The sequence below is a fragment of the Pyrus communis genome, chromosome 17, assembly GCF_041283825.1.
Source record: "Pyrus communis isolate YQ-2024b chromosome 17, ASM4128382v1, whole genome shotgun sequence".
Taxonomy (NCBI): domain Eukaryota; kingdom Viridiplantae; phylum Streptophyta; class Magnoliopsida; order Rosales; family Rosaceae; genus Pyrus; species Pyrus communis.
In genome coordinates this window covers 23,467,026-23,485,458 of record NC_142581.1, presented here as the reverse complement: position 1 = coordinate 23,485,458, position 18,433 = coordinate 23,467,026, and the positions used below count along the sequence as shown (strand labels likewise).

General features: G+C 35.2%; 1 protein-coding gene and 1 pseudogene across 9 annotated transcripts; both read left to right on the top strand.

The window, feature by feature from the left end:
• Positions 1 to 1,248: 1,248 nt before the first annotated feature.
• On the top strand, positions 1,249 to 9,951 carry LOC137734893 (uncharacterized). 8 transcript variants are annotated; one of them, XM_088689291.1, is made up of 15 exons: positions 1,249 to 1,711; positions 1,951 to 1,995; positions 2,094 to 2,313; positions 3,203 to 3,266; positions 3,514 to 3,692; positions 3,814 to 3,937; positions 4,081 to 4,153; positions 5,144 to 5,338; positions 5,963 to 6,041; positions 6,151 to 6,225; positions 6,292 to 6,372; positions 6,567 to 8,715; positions 8,900 to 9,014; positions 9,294 to 9,390; positions 9,541 to 9,951. In XM_088689291.1, exons 7-10 carry the CDS (start codon positions 4,108 to 4,110, stop codon positions 6,152 to 6,154), a joined length of 324 nt encoding a protein of 107 aa, XP_088545417.1. In that variant the 5' UTR covers positions 1,249 to 1,711; positions 1,951 to 1,995; positions 2,094 to 2,313; positions 3,203 to 3,266; positions 3,514 to 3,692; positions 3,814 to 3,937; positions 4,081 to 4,107; the 3' UTR covers positions 6,155 to 6,225; positions 6,292 to 6,372; positions 6,567 to 8,715; positions 8,900 to 9,014; positions 9,294 to 9,390; positions 9,541 to 9,951. The 8 variants fall into 8 exon arrangements, 7 of the variants coding, with proteins under 7 accessions (XP_088545417.1, XP_088545418.1, XP_088545412.1 ...); XM_088689292.1 differs by lacking the exon at positions 9,294 to 9,390; XM_088689286.1 differs by having other exon boundaries at positions 9,294 to 9,951.
• A 1,404-nt stretch (positions 9,952 to 11,355) lies between these two features.
• Positions 11,356 to 13,376, top strand: LOC137709392 (CBL-interacting serine/threonine-protein kinase 5 pseudogene; annotated as a pseudogene). The gene has a single exon (XR_015958498.1). The product of XR_015958498.1 is annotated as a CBL-interacting serine/threonine-protein kinase 5 pseudogene (transcript).
• The last annotated feature ends 5,057 nt before the right edge of the window (positions 13,377 to 18,433 follow it).

Sequence of the window (18,433 nt, the reverse complement as noted above, 5' to 3'; positions counted from 1 at the left end):
TTGTAGTGGTAAGTGGTGACTATCATTTTGCTCTCTAAGGGGTAAAATGTGTATAGAAGAACAAAATAATGTTATTTTTAAAACCTGATAAGGGTATACATGAATTGAATAATAATCATTAAATATTCAACTTTGCTTATTATAAAAGCAGTTTTTAAAAACAACCTACAAATTGCTTTAAAAAACTATGTCTAGAAGCCATTGTTTTTATAATAAGCCTATATTTATTTTTATTGTATAATTTTAAATTGAAGTAGTTCTTTGTTTAAAAAAAGTAATACCAAACAGGGCCTAAACCATTTTGAACTCATCATACGCATAGTTGGTTAGGTTTGGCTTGATTTCGGTATGGTTTATTTTTTGCATAGATGATCTATAATTGGTAGTTTATAGAAAGTGGACAGTTTTGATCATCAAACAACATTGTAAATTGAGAAAGATAGTCAAGAAGGTAGAACGAGAAGATCCCAAATGAAAGTTGCTAACATTTCTAAGTTCCAAGGTTGCATACACATATAGTAAGTTTCATGCTCATACTGTAGTATGTTATAAATCTCGTGGTGACACACAACGACCAATCTTGAAAGATCATTCTTTCGTCTAAGGATGCCTAACCGCCACACCGATAATTTTGGTTGTTGGGAACAGTTATAATTGCATCAAATAATTGTCTATGAAGAGCAGATCTAATTATATTAGTGTCTATAATTTATTTCTTCTGTGTAATACTAATTGATAGGCCTCATTGGTAAGTGCTACAAGATCTCGTACATTGGAACCCATGGTTATGATTATAGACTAGCTAAATGCAAATGCGAAGCTTAATGACGGGGGTTGGTTTCACCTGTACTTATCGATGAATCTTTATGCGTAGAGAGGAGATAGAAAAAAAAAGTCTTTTAAAGAGGGCAGCAAAAGCGAAGCAAATAAAACAGAAAAGAAGTCAAGTTTAGTGGGCCGAATCAAAGTCTTCCTCCTCATGCTTTCTACTAGGTTAACAGCTTCTACATATCATTAATATTATTTTTCTATCTTTCTCTCACCCTTCCATTCATCTGTATACTTTATATTGCTTTACAACCCATAATCAGACTGTTATAGGACTTTCATGCTCTTACTGTAGGCTGTACAGGATTATTCACTTCTTCATCTAATTACTTTAGTCTAAAAAAGCTGGCAAAATTGCACTGTAGAAATGAACAGTGTTTTGGACCACATTTCAGTTTATTTACGAAGTTGCCACTGTCTCTCTCTACCGCTGATCTTGATGCCGCGTGTTGATAATCGTGGTTAGGCAGGGGTGCGATGGTCGTTTTGCGTCTAGGGTTTCGAACGGATTGGGTGGGTTAGGGAGACTTTCATTTCCTTTCTTTCTGTGAGCTTCAGAGGGACTCGGTGAGACCATGCCGTCAGGAGAAAGAGCGGGAGGGAGAGAGATAGGGATTTGGTGAGGGGAAGGCATACGGCTTGCAGGTAGACAGTCATAGGGGTGTACGATTCAAGGGGAGAGAGGAGATTAAGTGGTTGCATCACTCTCACTACATGCACTCCTGAGGCCGGCTACCAGAGAGAAGGACACATGAGAGGAGAGAAAGAGAGAAAGAGAGAGAGAGCGCACAGAGACAGGAAGGCCTGAGATTGAGGACAAAGGCCATGGTTGCACAGAATGACTGAGATTTGAAGCCCATGACAGCCTTAGCTGATTGAAAAGGTGAGGAGTCGTTTTCAAATCTTTTGTGCTTTAGGATTAGGTTTACAAACTCTATTCATATCATGCAGCTTTAGATTCGAAATTGTGATTTTGTTCAGCAAGAATTCTAGGGTTTGTGACGTTTGTGAGGTTTATACATTTTAAATCTCCTTTTGTCTTCAAATTCTCTCTAATTTATTGCTATGTGATGTAACTCTTATTCTGTATATTTTACTGATCAATTGAACATGCAAAGGTAGTGATTGAAGCCTTTTGTTGCTGAGAATCTATTAGATCGTTTAGAGGTAAAAACCCAGCTTTTTTTTTTAAATTTAATTTTTCTACTTCGTTTAAATCTATTAGTTCTACTTAAGGAATGAATTATGATCAGAATTTGTTTCAGGGAATGGGAGAGCGAAATTCGAGATAGAATGTCGAAATCCGCTAAGATCAAAGATAAAGACGGAGATTTTGACGGGTCTGCTCGGCTGCTGATACTGACAACATGTAAATCAGAGCTGGTGAGAATGGCGGCAGAGAAGTTCAACTCGACCCAGAGTTAGGTTTCTGAAAAATGAGAAAGGTTTCTGTAACATGCTCTTCTTCTTCCTCTTCATCTTCTGGTATGCATCTTTCCCTCCAACTTTGCAAATATTTTTGTTTAAATGCTAATTGTTTGCTTGGTTTGTTGGGATCTTTTTATATTATTTTGATATGGGTTGTTGATTTTTCTTTTCTTGCATTTTAGTTTGATTATATTGTGAATCAATGAGTATTTTCCATTGGGACTGTAAGAAAAAAGAGTAATTTAATTCTCAGTACCCAGATTCTGATTAGTTGCTTCTAATTTGTCATAAAATTTTTAGGCGTTTTGTGTTCGACATATAAAGTAATAAATGTCTGTTGATACCTAAAAAGAAGATGAATTTAAAAGAATAGAATCTCTAGAGGGTTGCTTTAGGACCAACTGATGAAAAGGACCAGAGAAAAGGTTGTCAGATACACTCTTGGTCATGCATCTGTGATGTTGTAAGAGCTCTAAGACTATCGCTGTAACATGGAGAAAGGGATGTATGGGTATGGGTAGGGGATGAAAAACCATTTCATTTTCCATTTGCTTCCTGAAAACCGAGGGATTTCTGCGACTGCAGAGAGAGATGGGGGTGTCCTTTAGGTGCCTTTAATTGTCACTTTTGTGATTTGTCCACCCTTGATTGTTGTGTGATTCATTCTCACGAGCGTTCTATGCACAAGGTTTCATGTTATTCCTTCCTTTTAATTTTGATATTATTGTGCTTAATTTCTGTTTTATTTTATTGGGTGATTAGATTACAATTTACAATCCCCAATTTTTTATTTTTACTTTTTATGCCTCACTGCTATTGCTTTTATTGTGTCGTATAGAATAAAGAATTTTTTGAATGTTATTACCGCTGTGGTTTCTATGTGTTCGATACTGATATTGGTCTTTCCCACATGCGCTCTTTTCACAAGGTTTCATATTTTTCACAGGACCCACTCACCCTATGGGCACCCGCGCCGGTGGGCTTGGCCCTTCCATCTCCTCCAACCGCAGGTGCATATATATATATATATATATATATATATATATATATATATATATATATCTGTCAAATCTACTTATTTGCATATGTGTCTTTGTAGGGTTTGTTCCTGATCAGTTTTCCATCATTTTTAACAATCTATGCACTTATATTGCTTTGGATTAGGATTTCAAATTGAGGTTTTTAATACGTTTGTTTTGGAATTTTTGAGATTGTTGGAAATTTTAGGGTTTGATGATTTTTATTTCAAATATTCAGTTTTAAGAAGCATATTAACAATGCACAAGGAGGAGCCAAGGCAAGTGTAGCCACTGTAAACATGAAGGATTCCAGTATTGCTTCTGCACAACACGACGTTGTACAAAATGCAGCCCGTGTACATCCCCAATTACATGATACAAATTTCTAAGTATCATTTCTCTTTTAGTCTAGAAAATGTATGTGTTTGAAGGAGTTCGGGAATATTAGATAATTGTGTTCTTTTTTAACACCTGAGTTGCCCATTTTGTTTGATTTTCATTTCTTGGCAATGTTTTTCCTTCTACTGATTTAATGTAGGAGGTTCTGATACGCCCATTGCAAGCACGCTTCCCGGACAGCTGAAGCTTCAGCCTTTCAGAAAAGCTCCCGAACTTTTCCAAAGGCTCCGACTTCTCAGAGAAGCTCCGGAACTGTTCCAAAGGTTCCAAACGCTCTGACTTCTCAAGAACACCACCTCTCTTTCATCAACAAAGCTTGATAATTTGTTTTATTTATTTTTTTTGGAAAAATTCCCGATTTTGATTTTTTTCAATTTTTTTTTTGTTTTGTTTTTGTTAATTGCAGCTGCCAGTAGCAATTTTCCCAGTACACATGCCCTTGATACAGCTCACGCTACTGTTCCCTGTACCACTACAAGGTATGCATGCTGATTTGTCCATATTCTTATTTATTTTATTTTGTAATATTTAGCAAAATCAAACATTTGATCACCTTCTTTTGATTTTGGGTTTGGTGGGTTTGATGCGTACTGATAAATTTATTTGGTTTTGGTTGATCTGAAATTGGTGATTGCATAACACGTTGGAATGTGAATTTTCATGCGTTTTGTAATTCTGAGTCTGTGTTTGGATGTTGTAATATGTTGGATTACCTAGATACTGGCCTTCCATGACTCCCTTGATTTATGCATGATGTAACTAAGTTACTTTAGAATAGATAATTTTTCTGGTCTTCTTACTTTTGTTGGAATGTTGTTAATGTAATTTGTTAATTTTGGATATTTGTTTGTCATGGGTTCTGTAGAATTAGACTCCAATTGTGTCCTCTGGTTTTCTGATTTTTTTTCTCAATTAGGATTAGTTCTTACCAATTTCCTATGAGATTTGTGCATGTTTGTTTGTTAATGCTCATTGCTTGGTGAGGGTTTCAGGGATGGGAGGTCATAGAGATAGAGATAGAGATAGAGATAGAGATAGATAGAGGGAGACAGAAAGGGAGAAGGAGAGGGAGATGGATAGAGAGGGAGAGGGAGAGAGGGAGACAGACAGAGAAAGAGTGATAGAGAGAGAGGGAGAGGGAGGGAGTGGGGATCTCATCACCATTGTTGCAGATCCTCGATTTCATGAGTGGGAGAGGGGGGACAGTCAGAGAAAAGCACGGGGGCCATCGGGATTTGAGCGAGAGGGGTAGGGATTGTGGCTAGGGGTTTGGGTTTATCCTATCTCTCTCATCGCTTTCAAAATTCTATATATATATATATATATATGCCAATGGAAGTTAATAATTTTATTGTTCTCTGGGGTTGGTTTTGTTCATGAATAAAGTACTGTGTTTTCGCTGTATTTTGGTTTCAAGAAGTTGATGGTTTTGGGTTATGTTCTTTTTTCCCTTTTTTCTCAATTCTCAGTGAGTGGCACTTTTTCTCAATGGAAGATGATAGTTCAAATGTGTCAATGGTTCTGGAAATACGATTACAAGTTTACGTACATTCAGTCTACCAACAGCATTTCTATGCACACAACTCAAGACACATGGATATGTTCCAATCTCAGCGACAAGCACTACTATGAGGCCACTACCATATGCGAATATCTTCATACATGTCGGTTCCCTTTCTCACCCTCTTCATGTTTTATCCAATATTATGTTTTTTATCTGATTTCATGTGTTTTCTTGGCGCTTTTCCATTCTTTGATATGGGTAATTTGTTGTTATGTTTTCATGATCTGGGTCTTTTTTCAATTTGCATTTTGGTTGTCCAAGATTTCTAAGTTTTTTTATTTATAAAAATATAAGAACAAATTAAATTGAACATCAAGGAGTTTATTATGATCAACTTTTTGAAGTGTCGGTAACACTTCGCTTTAGGAATATGTAAAACTACCAATCATTGTTTGATAATTCCTCATGTAATGAACGACTTGGACTTTACCATAAATTAATTTAATTTCTATTACAGTAAATCTGGTCATTTTCTATGTAAGTTTCCCTTCATGGTTCAGTTCTGGCATTCCCCTCAAAACATCATTTGTGTCATTTCCTCTTTTTCTGTGTTCAGCTTACATACCTTACATATATATTGGAGACTACAATGACAAAAGATGTCAGTTGAATGTATATAAAAGCCAAGCTGCTTATCTTATCGACCTCATTCACTCATGTGTCCCTCTGTTCATTCATGATTGTTTTAAATTTTATTCAGGTTAAATGTGTTTTATTCATGCAGTTACGTCTAAAATAGTTGATTCCCGCTGCAACACGCGGGCATATTTTCTATATAGACTAAGATTTGGTAATATATGGAGGTGAGATGAGCTATTTCATTCCGAACTAAGACCTAAGAATCTTCGCAATTCTTATCCTTTAAATTTTGCATTTTTTTTAAAAATATTTATTAATTTTTTGGTGATGCAGATAGATGAACATGTTCGAAGGGAAATCATGAGCCATAGATCACTGAAGCATCCGAATATCATTCGATCCAAAGAGGTTAGTGATCATAAACTATTTTCATTTTGTATTTTTTTTAAATATTTTTTATTTTTGGTGATGCAGATGCAGATGGATGAACATGTTCAAGGGGAAATCACAAACCATAAATCACTGAAGAATCCGAATATCATTCGATTCAAAGAGGTCAGTGATCACTATTCAATCCTTTTTTAGGTTTCAAACGATACTATTAAATGGTTTTCAACATTGGATTTAATAAACCTCTAATACAGGTTTAGAGTTTTGGTTTGGCTTTGATGTTTTCCACCATCACAGATTTTCCCTGATTCTTTCTATTTTTATTATACTTATAAATGAAATTGTTCCCTGGATTGCAGTTACTTTTCAGCATCCGACAACACTGATATAGCATTTGATGTACACTTCACTTTGGAAACCCAATCGGAATTATGTTCCGGTCAATATTGAGGATCCAGGTAGTTCTAGGTCTCTCTTTTCTCTCTTTCCCCCTCCCTATATGTAGTTTAATCTAATTGAACAGCTCTATTTATTTAAGATTTAGTTGCGTTCGTCATTACTGAAATTTGTTGCAAGAAATTGGGGGATGAATTTGGTTTCGGGGGAATGTTATCCTTTTTTATTCTTATACTGCACAGAAAAAAAAAAAAGCAATGCATTGGGTGCAAGTATGTGTTTTTTATCATTTATTTCTGTAGTTTGAAAGTCAATTGTGTTTTTGTTGCCGCATCATATAATTATTCAAAATGCCCTTTTTAGCATTTCAATACCATTTGCACGTCATTGTTAGCACTTCGAATACCTTATCCCCGATTTCAAGATCATGCAAAACAATGTGACATTGCCTCTCTGTTTATCTTAACATTGCCTCTCCGTTTTTGGTATCTTTGTTTATCTCTCTGACAGACGAGTGCATGGTTGTCACATAATCACATTACGTGTTTCTTTATCAAACTGTATACGATTTCTGATTCTTTCACGTATCAGACAATATAACGAACTTGAACCCAAAGAAGACAATAAATGTCAGGCAGCTATGTACAGGTGACATACAAGCATCTGTATTTCATTCGAAAATCAGGTGAAATACAGGTGTTTTTATCTGCAAAAAATTCAGATATGGTGTCCTAATAACTTTCTCATGCTATTCTATTTGATTCTTTAATAAAAGTTTTGTAGTTTTTAGATTTGGTGGATCTTAGTAAATTAGGTAGTAAAAAGTACTCTTTTGCTTATTCTCAATGTAGTCAAATTTTCTCAAGACAATTTGAGCGGGGAAAAACAATGTCAAACATATGTCGTATATATAAACGTTTCTTTTGGTTGTGAAGATACACTATGGAGTGTGCATATTTGAATTGTCAGTTTCTACAAGTGTATTCAATCTCCCATTTCATTATATAGACCTCACGTGGTACTTAATTGTTCTCCACTAAGATGCATGCTTCAGTACAATCGAATGAAAAAAAAAAAAAAAGACCATTGCAATGTTAGTATTTCGTATATCTTATTTATAACTATGTTTTCTATTGCAAATTATTGCCACAACAATTTATATACGTGAGGTCCATGTGGCTATTATGCGTGCATTATTTTCTTCTAAGTGAGGATACGGGAAGTTTTCCTCATTATGCTCCTATGCCCAGTTGGTCGGGTGTATATGACTTGCAGTGAGCTCAGGGACACAGATTGGTTAGTTCATCCATGATGCTGAGTCCTATCTTGAATGGTATCTTGGCCGCCGCGTTTTAGATGCTTAGGTCCGTGATTGAAGTGTTATTTGTAGTTTTTTCTTCTTTTCAGAATTCATAATGTTTGCAACTATAAAAAACAATATACTTTTATACCTCTGTTTCTCTTTTCTTTGTTTTCATGAGAAAGTAATTGTCATTGGCAGCACTATAAAAAACAATCTCTCTGCATTATTCTCTGCTTCATACATAATTACATGATTTTAGGTTTAATATCTAGCTTTTTAGTTGTAGATTACTTATATGGGTCTTTAACTGCAATATCAAATTTCTTACTTTTTTCATGTTTTTACTTTTGACTTGCTGATATCTATTTTAGAATGTGGAATTATATCTAATATTTGTTTATTTTCTGACTGTCTTAATGCCTCACTGTCTGTAGATTTTAAATTTTGGTAAGAACCATGAAAATGATTGAAAAGCATGATGTTGTTTTCGAAATATATATTAGCATCCCCTTCTCACCCAACTGCCAAAATCAGGTGGCTTGACTTGAGGTGTTTTCAGATATTGTAATTGAATGAACAATTAGGTTACACTTTAACAAAAATGTGTAAAAAGGGTTGATAACCGCATTTTTAAGAGAGAAGTACTATTTTGTCTAACCCTTTTGAGTTCCCATATATCTTCATTGTTTCATTTATACATCTGTTGGAGGATTGGAGGGGATTGGGAGGCAGATGAGTGAGACTTCTGATGGTTACACAGAAATAAATGGTCTCTCACATCTTGAACCAGATTATTATTGGTTTGGCAGGTATGAATGATTCTAGCCTTTTTTTTAGAGGAACTATGCTTTCCATTTCAAACAGAATATTCTGTTATTAGAAGCAATTACATAGAGTTTGGCCAACTAAAATGGCTGGACAGAAAAAATGGTCCTAATTGTTCACTCTCTAATGATGTTGGCAAGTAACGTTGATTGTTCTAAACGCTGGCAGTGCTTCTGTTTTCCACAATGTAAGCCCAAGATTATGCGATGGTGCTCAATTTGGATTTGTTGCATAGCTAGAAGGATTATCTTGCAGTAATTGTTGAAGACCGTTATATGCCAAGGTATTGATTCTTTCGAATCCCAGTTAAAAAAAAAAAGAGTCAGATTTACATATATTTTGCATCATTATAATTAGTCTACTTGGGTTAGCTTAAGATTACAGAGAACAGCCTACTACATGGGGGAATAAATCTTTCTTATAGCATGCATATCCATATATAGCAAGCAAAGTTTCACTTAGTTGGTTCTTAGGCACTAGATCATCTTTCCTTTAGCTTATAATTAGCTGCTCATGAATTCTTGGCATCTTATTTTATTCTTCTTATTGGGGTGTTTTACAGCACCGTATATTTTTTCAAGGAGCTTCCTCAGTTTGTTGTCAAGGCTGGTTCAATTTTAAGTAATATTTATGGTGTGGATTGGGAAAACAAACTTGAGGTATTAATTTTTCAGAGATAGTTTATGCTTGAAATTAGCCCTGTTTTTATATCTTCCAACATTCTGTTTTCTTGGAGTTACTGTGTGCTTGAAAACTTGCTGAAACAACAATGGAACAGTTATTTTGTTTTTTGTTAACTGCTGAAACAGGTGCTAGGCCTACAGGCCATATATTTTGCTACCTTAACTGCAGGGTAAAATATGTCTGGACTACATCTTGCTTTTGTTTCTTACGGAAATAGGCATCCTGCATTTTTTTTCTTTGAACATTAGTGCTTGAAAGCTTAGCTGCTGAAACAAAAACAGAACACTTTTAATGTTTTTTGTTAACTGCCGAAATAGGCCGCTGGCCTACAGGACATATATTTTGCCATCTTAACTTCAGAGGCAATATATGTGTGAACTGTACGTTTTTCTGTTTCTTATGGAAACAGACAATTTTTTGCAATCACTTCTTTTGTAATCAAGAACGTTCTGTTAATTGTACAATGTCTTTTCATATCAGTTATGTTGAATGTATACAAAAATCAAGATGCTTATCTTACCGACTATTTTCACTCATCTATCCTTCTATTCATTCATAATTATGTTTAATTTATTCGGGTTAAATGTGTCTTATTCATGCAGTTAAAGTTGGTGCATTCAAGTCCCGCAGCAACGCGCGGGCATATTTTCTAGTAAATTTTTATTTTCTTTGCTGTTTTAGTAGTTTGGTGAGTTTATATGTTTTTCGTCTTTATTAATAGAACCCAAAAATGTGATATGATCTATCCATTTGAACTCTATATAGGACTGAATAATGCTTGATTCTTGTTATGCCAAATCAAAGTACTGTATCCATATATATGTGATTTGCCCGAAAAGTGCTGTGGGTTTTGGGAATCTTTGCATAAAGCAATATGGTGGTGTGATTACTTCACGTCTGGATTTTTGGCTTGCTTGTCCACTTTGGTCATGCTTATAGTTCACTTAATTTGTAGCCTTCATCTTATTAATTCATGCAAGTGTTTTAAATAAGTGAATTTGATAGTAGTTTTAGTACCACATTGCCAGTATGACTTCTCTTTCCAACAATAATCCACACATGCGTATGTATGTCTGGTGCCTTTTATGTAGCGATAAATGCATTTTACACTTTGAAAATGATTAGTGCAAGGACAACGCGCATAGATCATTAGATTGACACACTTGAGTAACAGAAAAAGCGAAGTTAGGCCAAGTGAGGTATTAGAACCCGCTGACTATACTGCGATAAATGGTGGGATTTGGTAGAGTATCTCATTACTAAAAAGACTCATATGTCTATCAGTCCCAAATGATCATTTATAGAGACACTGTGTCAAGAAGTCCCCAATGAAACCGTTCCTATATATAAAGCCATATTGTAGTAAGGTCTCATCGACAATTGTTGGAGGCAATGGTGTTAGACTTGGCTTGCATATAACATTAGCTATCGCAGATTCTTACACTCACTTTCTTCCTATCTCTCATTCACGTTCTTTTTTGGCCTTCCATTGGCGAAAGAAACGGAAAGATTTACATGAATCCGTTGAATGCAAATTTTTCTCTCCAACTCCTAAAATATATATGGCAGTATACAGTGTGCCATCATATATATGGCAATCAAGTTTTCTTTCCAACTCCTAAAATATATATCGCAGTATATATGTACAGCCTCACGAATGTGTAGTTAGTTTGCTCACTCGAATATGGGCTCTAGTTGTACAAATCCATAGATGAAGCTTCACTACAGCAAAAAACAGCCAACCAAAAACTTCACAAGTTATTTTAGGCACTGGCTTCAGTCCCCAAATGCTTTACACGTTTCCAACCCAAGTTGGATTTAATTTCCAATTATCTGTTGGCCAAATATATATATATATATATATTTTTTTTTTTTTTTTTTTCCTTTTTTTCTCATCCAGTGTTCCACCTTCCCTCATCCACCACCCTTTGTAATCATCCAACAACAACCACAATTACCTCCGATTATTGCACCGTTTTTCCGGAAAAATCTCGTCTTTCCTTTCCTTTATCTCAGTTGTTGTTTATATATATATAATTTTTTTTTTTTTTTGGATTTTCAGGTGCAGGTCTACATTTCCTAAACTGGGGTTCTGACCATTTTCAGCATTAACAAAATGTCCCTTCTCCTAAATTCAGTTTCTCAATTATTTTCTTCCAATCATCGATCCCTCACCGTTTACCAGGAAAATCACTTGCATTTTTCTGGACCTGGGGTCTTCGCCATCTCTGGATGATACGCTAGTGTTTCGTGGCATAAACTGAGTCCCTAAAATTTCTTTCTCATTTATATTCTCAATAGAAAATTCAGATTTGAAAATATGCTGGGAAAGGAGTACGGAGACGAGCAAAAGCAGTTGAGTCCCAAGTCACAAAGAAACATTCTATTTGACAAGTATGAGATGGGAAGGCTTCTAGGCCAAGGCACCTTTGCCAAAGTCTACCATGGCAAAAACCTCGCCACGAAAGAAAATGTAGCCATCAAAGTGATAAACAAAGACCACATCAAGAAAGAAGGCCTAATGGAGCAAATAAAGCGCGAAATTTATATCATGCACTTAGTCCGGCATCCCCACATTGTCCAATTAAAAGAAGTCATGGCCACAAAAACAAAGATCTTCTTCGTCATGGAGCATGTAAAAGGAGGTGAACTGTTTGCCAAGGTATCTAAAGGAAAGCTCAAGGAGGACATGGCAAGAAAGTACTTTCGACAACTCGTAAGCGCTGTTGAATTTTGCCATAGTCGTGGCGTATCACATCGCGACCTGAAGCCTGAAAATCTTCTTTTGGACGAAAATGGAGACTTAAAAGTCTCCGATTTCGGGTTGTCAGCGTTGCCAGAGCAGCTTTGGAGTGATGGTATGCTCCACACGCAATGTGGCACGCCGGCTTACGTGGCACCTGAGATTTTGAGGAAAAAAGGATATGATGGAGCCAAGGCTGATATATGGTCTTGTGGGGTTGTTCTCTTCGTTTTTCTTGCCGGGTACTTACCATTTCAGGATGAGAATTTGATGAGAACTTATAGCAAGGTTTTCAAGGCAGATTATGAATTTCCGCCATGGATTTCTATGGACGCAAGGTGTTTGATCAAAAAGCTTTTGGTTGTTGACCCGGGAAGAAGGATTTCCTTCCAGCAAATAATGAGGAACCCTTGGTTTCGAAAGGGTTCCAATTTTGCTAAGTCAATTGCATCTTCAAATTCCATTGAAGATGATGAAAATGGAAAGGGCGAGAAAATTGGAAATTTGGGTAGGACAAGAAGTGGTAATATTCCTACTCCGCCATTTTTAAATGCATTCGAGTTCATATCATCAATGTCAGAGGGATTCGACTTGTCGAACATGTTTGAGACCAAGAGGAAATCAGGGTCCATGTTTACGTCCAAGTGCTCCGCCTCCACGATCATGGCGAAGCTGCGGGTGGTAGCTGAGAGGTTGAATTTCAGAGTGGCATGTGAAAAGGAATTTACTGTGAAGTTGCAGGGGAAAAAGGAGGGGAGGAAGGGGAAGTTGGCGGTGACAGCGGAGTTGTATCAGGTGGCGGCGGAGGTGGCGGTGGTGGAGTTTTCACAATTGGCTGGGGACACTCTTGAATACACCAAGTTTTGTGAGGAGGATGTGAGGCCAGCACTGAAGGACATTGTTTGGACTTGGCAAGGTGAGGAAAATGAATGTTCACAAAAGAAAGTTGCAAAACATAACTGCCATTAACTATATGGGCATTCCCTTGAAGCTACGTGGAGTTAATGTTTACTATCTAGGAAAACCACTTGATGAGATCCCTCATCCGAAATAGGTTTTAACCTTTTTTTCTGGTATATTTGGACATTCTGATGTAATATTTTGTGTTATAACTACGTCCTGCTGCAAGAATTTTAGGGGCTTGGAATGGATGTATATAGTGCATGTGTAATAATTTTTTTTTCTTTCTAATTCATCGGACTTTTGAGTATTGGAACACATTGTGAGGTTACTGAGCAAGGTAAATACATGCATTTTGAAGGGGTGAACGACTTTTTTTCTTCTGTTATGCGATGAGATTTTATTCTCAAGTGATGAAGATTTGAGATAAGTCATACAAAAATTTAACCACCATAAATAGATTTCAAACACGCTAATGAGTTAAAGCTGAAACATTCAACTTGCATGGGAATACAGTATATGAAGGTTTAAGTTTAATTCTTCTAAAGGGCGCACGATTGATATTGGGCGTCAATGCTTGTTGAGTCTTAGGAGTCTGGAATGAGGTTCTTTTGTACGGGAACCGAGTGGGGTGAATGTGAGAGAGAGGGTGTGATAAGGTGGGGGATGTGCTGGGCCTCAAAACAGGGGGAGGTGAGGTATGTGGTGTTTTCTGTCTTTGAGACGGTACAAACACGTGATCCAGATGCCGAACTGCAAAAATTTTCCTTACTACTAATTAAAAAGTAAGGATGATAGAACATGTAGAAATAGTTTAATTTTAATAACCTATATTTTATGAAAAGGTTTCAACTTGTAGAATAGAAATACTTTGTTCGCTCCTCATTTACAAAAAAATAAAATTAAGTAGAGTGCGCTGTGGTTTGTGCATGCAACTGTAACCTGTAGAAATGCATCATATCATATCATATCATAGGTTCATAACTTTCCTCAATACCTTTGTTGATTTGTGGACCAGTGAATATACTGAGATTGGGTATGGTTGGTTCTCAACCTTCCACCCTTTTACCTTGTATTTGATTGGCATGGGAGGAGTTGCATAACCTTGCATCATTCGTTCTAGGATTTAAAAAAGAAAGGGAAGTCCAGTCATCTAAACCTGGAAACAGTGGGAAAGAAGGGACAAAGAGGAACTTGTGGTCTAGTGCCCAACCTGTCAACTAACTAGCTAGCTACTTGGCTTGAACTATAAACCAATTAGGTTTCCCAATGCAATAACGTTTGGGCAGACGAAGTGTATAGTCTCTTATATTTTATGAAACTTACACATCTTGTTTCTTATGTTGGCCCCAAAACACTTTAATTCGTTCTTTTTTAATTCAGTTTAATCAATTTGGTCCTATGTTTCTTTTTTAACTTTCTAATAATTAAGAACTTTTTAAATATAATTAGGTTAGTGGCAGACTCAAGAATTTACAACGATAAAATAAAAAAATAGCTTTCAGAAATAGATAGTATTTTCATTTGTAATTGTCCGTGACGTATTCTCATATTTCTCAATGTATACAATCAAGCTGTCATTCGACTACGGATTTCCAATCCTATTACGAAGTGGATTCTTCACAATCTTCATCACCAAAAAAGCTCTTTCAATGGAAGTGGTCGCAATAGATAAAATTACTACTAATTTGATGAGTAAGTTCACCAAGGGTTACTGTCTATCCCTCTTTTTCTCCACCAACTTTTGTGCAAGACCACTAATTCCTTTTAGTCTAGAAAATTCATTATGCAAATGCATATCAGAAGTATAGCTCGTTATACTCCTGCAAATGACAAACATGGAATTGATAACTCCCTCTGTGAAAACTTCTTCATATTCCGATTTCCGAAGTCGAAGCCCAAGATCTTTAGAAAGATTTGCCAGTATACTTTCTATGTCACTTTCATTTTAACTTTTAAGAATATTCATTGTAGAGGATGAAGGAGTATCTTCTGTTGAATCTATCGTCAAATACCTCTCAATAACTATTTTAAATAATACAAAAGAAAAAGAGTCAACATAATACAAGTTTGATCAAATTAACAACCACAGACTCAACCAAAAAATAAAAGAAATTAAAAAAGAACTTAATTCGACACTTCAATCTTCAGTTCATTATCATATTCATATAAAGCTAAGTATTCAAGCAATCTAAATCGGATGATCATGAACCATATAAAGCAAATTATAATGACTACATATAACTCCAGTTGAAAAGTTCCAGTATAGAGTCAAACTAACTTAACTAATGGAATTGAATGAACCCCAAAAAATCTAAGATGAGAAAAATAACGATGATTGGGAATTAGGATTCCCTAAGAGTACAATTAACTACAACGGGTGTGCCCGATCGAACTCGAACAGTGGAGAAACTTGGAATTGGGATCGAGGATATGGAGTCTGTCATGGAGGTGGAGGAGTCACAGAGCCTGGCGTGGAGAATGCCTTGTGCGTGTTTGACAAAGCCTTCAGCGTGTGAAAGAAGTTAGCGTGCTCAAGTTATTTTTATTTTTTAATTAAAACAGAAAAAAATGATGTAGTTTAGTTTGTGTAAATTTAAAAAAATATTGATTAAAGTTCCTTATTTCATCTGACTTATGCCCCTCATTGGCTCCGCTACTGGGTAAGGCCAACTCTAGTGTTGAAGGGCTAAATGTATCCCTTAGCTTTATTTTGTCTTCTGAAAAATTAAATTTTAAAGAATATTTGTACGGTTAAATTTTTCCTCCAGTCATGCAGGGTTGAATCTTTCCATCGTGGATTGGGATGCACATGTTGGGTCTTCCAAGGGTTTGAGGGCTTGTTGTATGCAGTCAGCCCATGACTAAATTTAGTTCGGACTCTTTCTTGCATGTTCATCTTGACCCTTAGTTAGGTCATCTCCAATAGAAGAGGTTAGAGATCCAAAGCAAAAAAATTGTCTGATTTGTCCGAATATCTATTTCCAATGGATAGTTGGGTTATAATTCTATAAAGTCCACCAAAGTTATTATTTGGCCAAAGGGACATCAAACTGGCCAAATGTATCTTAGACTGTTTTTTGGGGTACATCTCATCTACTACAATAATTGATTTAAATTCAATGGCTAGGTTTGAAAACATCTAATAGTAATTTAATTAAATTAACCAATAAATTTAAGATATAAACTTAAAATAATAAATTATTGAATGGGCTATATTTAGTCATTTTAATTGAAGATACTATATGAATATGTTCAATTTAAAATAATTTTTATCCATGGTTATAGTTCTGAATTGGGCTATATTTAACCCTTTTGATTAGAGATGGCCTTAATAACAGATTCTGCACAAATTCAAGCTAAAATAACCTACATCCCTTAACTAGAGATGGCCTAAGTTCTTTGCATCGAAAGAAGCATATATACTATAGATACTAATCTAATTGATGCCCCCTAGCACACACATTGTCATGGTTCGCGAATAAAGGTAAAAATAGAAAAGAGCGAATAAAACAAAAAATAGATACGAAAATAAAGGGAGTAATTTTCTCACCACTATTTAGTATGGTATATGCTCATCATCCTATTTATCACCGTTAGATGAATTTAAATTTTAAAATTAGTATAGTAGATAGACATAAATTTTAAAATTTAAATTAATTTAACAGTAATAAATAAGATAGTAAACATCCAGCACATTAAATGATAGTGGGCAAAATGCATTTGAAAATAAAATCACTGAAAAATAGTAGCTGTACACCTTTTCTTTTTTGGGCAAAAGTAGCTGTACATTAAATGAAGAATATTAGTTGATTAATAGTGAATAGGACAATATGTACGTGAAATGAAGAATATACCTGTTATGTCACTCACGGACAATACCAACCGTTGATTAGTTCTCCAACTCGTCCCGGCAAAAAATCTAAAGTTGTAACTTCAAGGCCACACCACACACCGAAGTACAGATGCACGATGCTATTCGTAGGCCCCCACCATGCCTTTTTACAAGCTTATCGTTCAATTGTCCATTTCATTGCATTCGCTCACGGTGGAACCTTTGACTTAAACAAACGATTATTTGTGGGTCTCACTATCCCCGCATGCATCTTTTTTATTTTAATATCAACCACCGGCCAAGTGCGTACAACTTACGATGGCCGCGAGCTCGGGCCTTTGTCGTTATGGGAGCTCAATCAAGAATAACGACCCTTTTTCACACCAACAGGATAAAAAAAAAATCAACTTATTCAATCAAAAACCCCATTGGATGGGAATGAATGAAGAACTGCTAAAGTCATCCTATATCAAATTTGGAACTTTGGTTCTTGCCAGAATTTGTGAGACTTTATAATATGTATAAAATGAAACTGTGGGTTATACAAATTAATTGACTACTTTTTAATTTTAATATAAAAAAAATGCTAGATAGATTAAAATTTTAAATTATATTTACAGATTAAAAAATTTGCTAGTAATAAGAGATAAATACATTTATTAATACTTAAATAATTATCTAATCATCAATATTCACATTATTTGGTTTACCAATTTTAGTTTAGAAATTTGATATCTCTAGTATTACCACAGTACCACTACACCAAATACTAATAGTCGGAATATGTATGGGCAACGGTCAGGATTCGTCAGTGTTTGTCTAATTAGATGTATTATGTTTTTATCAAAATGAGTACTGCTAAATAGATCAATTTTTCATTTCAAATTTACAAACTATGTTGTGTTTACTAATATAAATTAAACACGTTAATCAACACTTAAAAATAACCATATCATCAACAACCACGTTATCTAGTTTTTACAAAATTTAATTTAAATTGATGATCTTCTTAGCATTTACCCCAACAAAAGATTCTCTCTTGCAATATGAAATTTATGTGGATTAGCGTGTGGGACGTGAGAGAACAATAAACAAGAACAAAGCTTGGTTGCTGCATATATAGCAAGAAGTCGTGCTAAATAGCTCATATGGCTGCTCACTAGTTTAAGCCAATGATTTTCTTTTTCTTTTTTTTTTCTAAAAATTTTATGCAATATTAAAAGAACAATGTTTTGCTACTCAAAGATGAGTAGAAACTTCTACTCAAAACTCTTCATATTCGAATCACAACGCTTTATGCTTCTGATTATAACCATTCATATTATATATCACGCTGTAAAGATCATCTCATCTCTATAAAAAATGAATTAAAACTAAGGTCATTTAGTTAATTTATTCTAGTAAATACATAAACGGTTCATAATGTTTTTACCAATTTCATTCATATGTTTTTATACAGACTAAATAACTTTAGTTTTAATTGATTTTTTACAGAGGAGATCTTTATATAGTGATTTATAATATAAATGGTTATGATTAT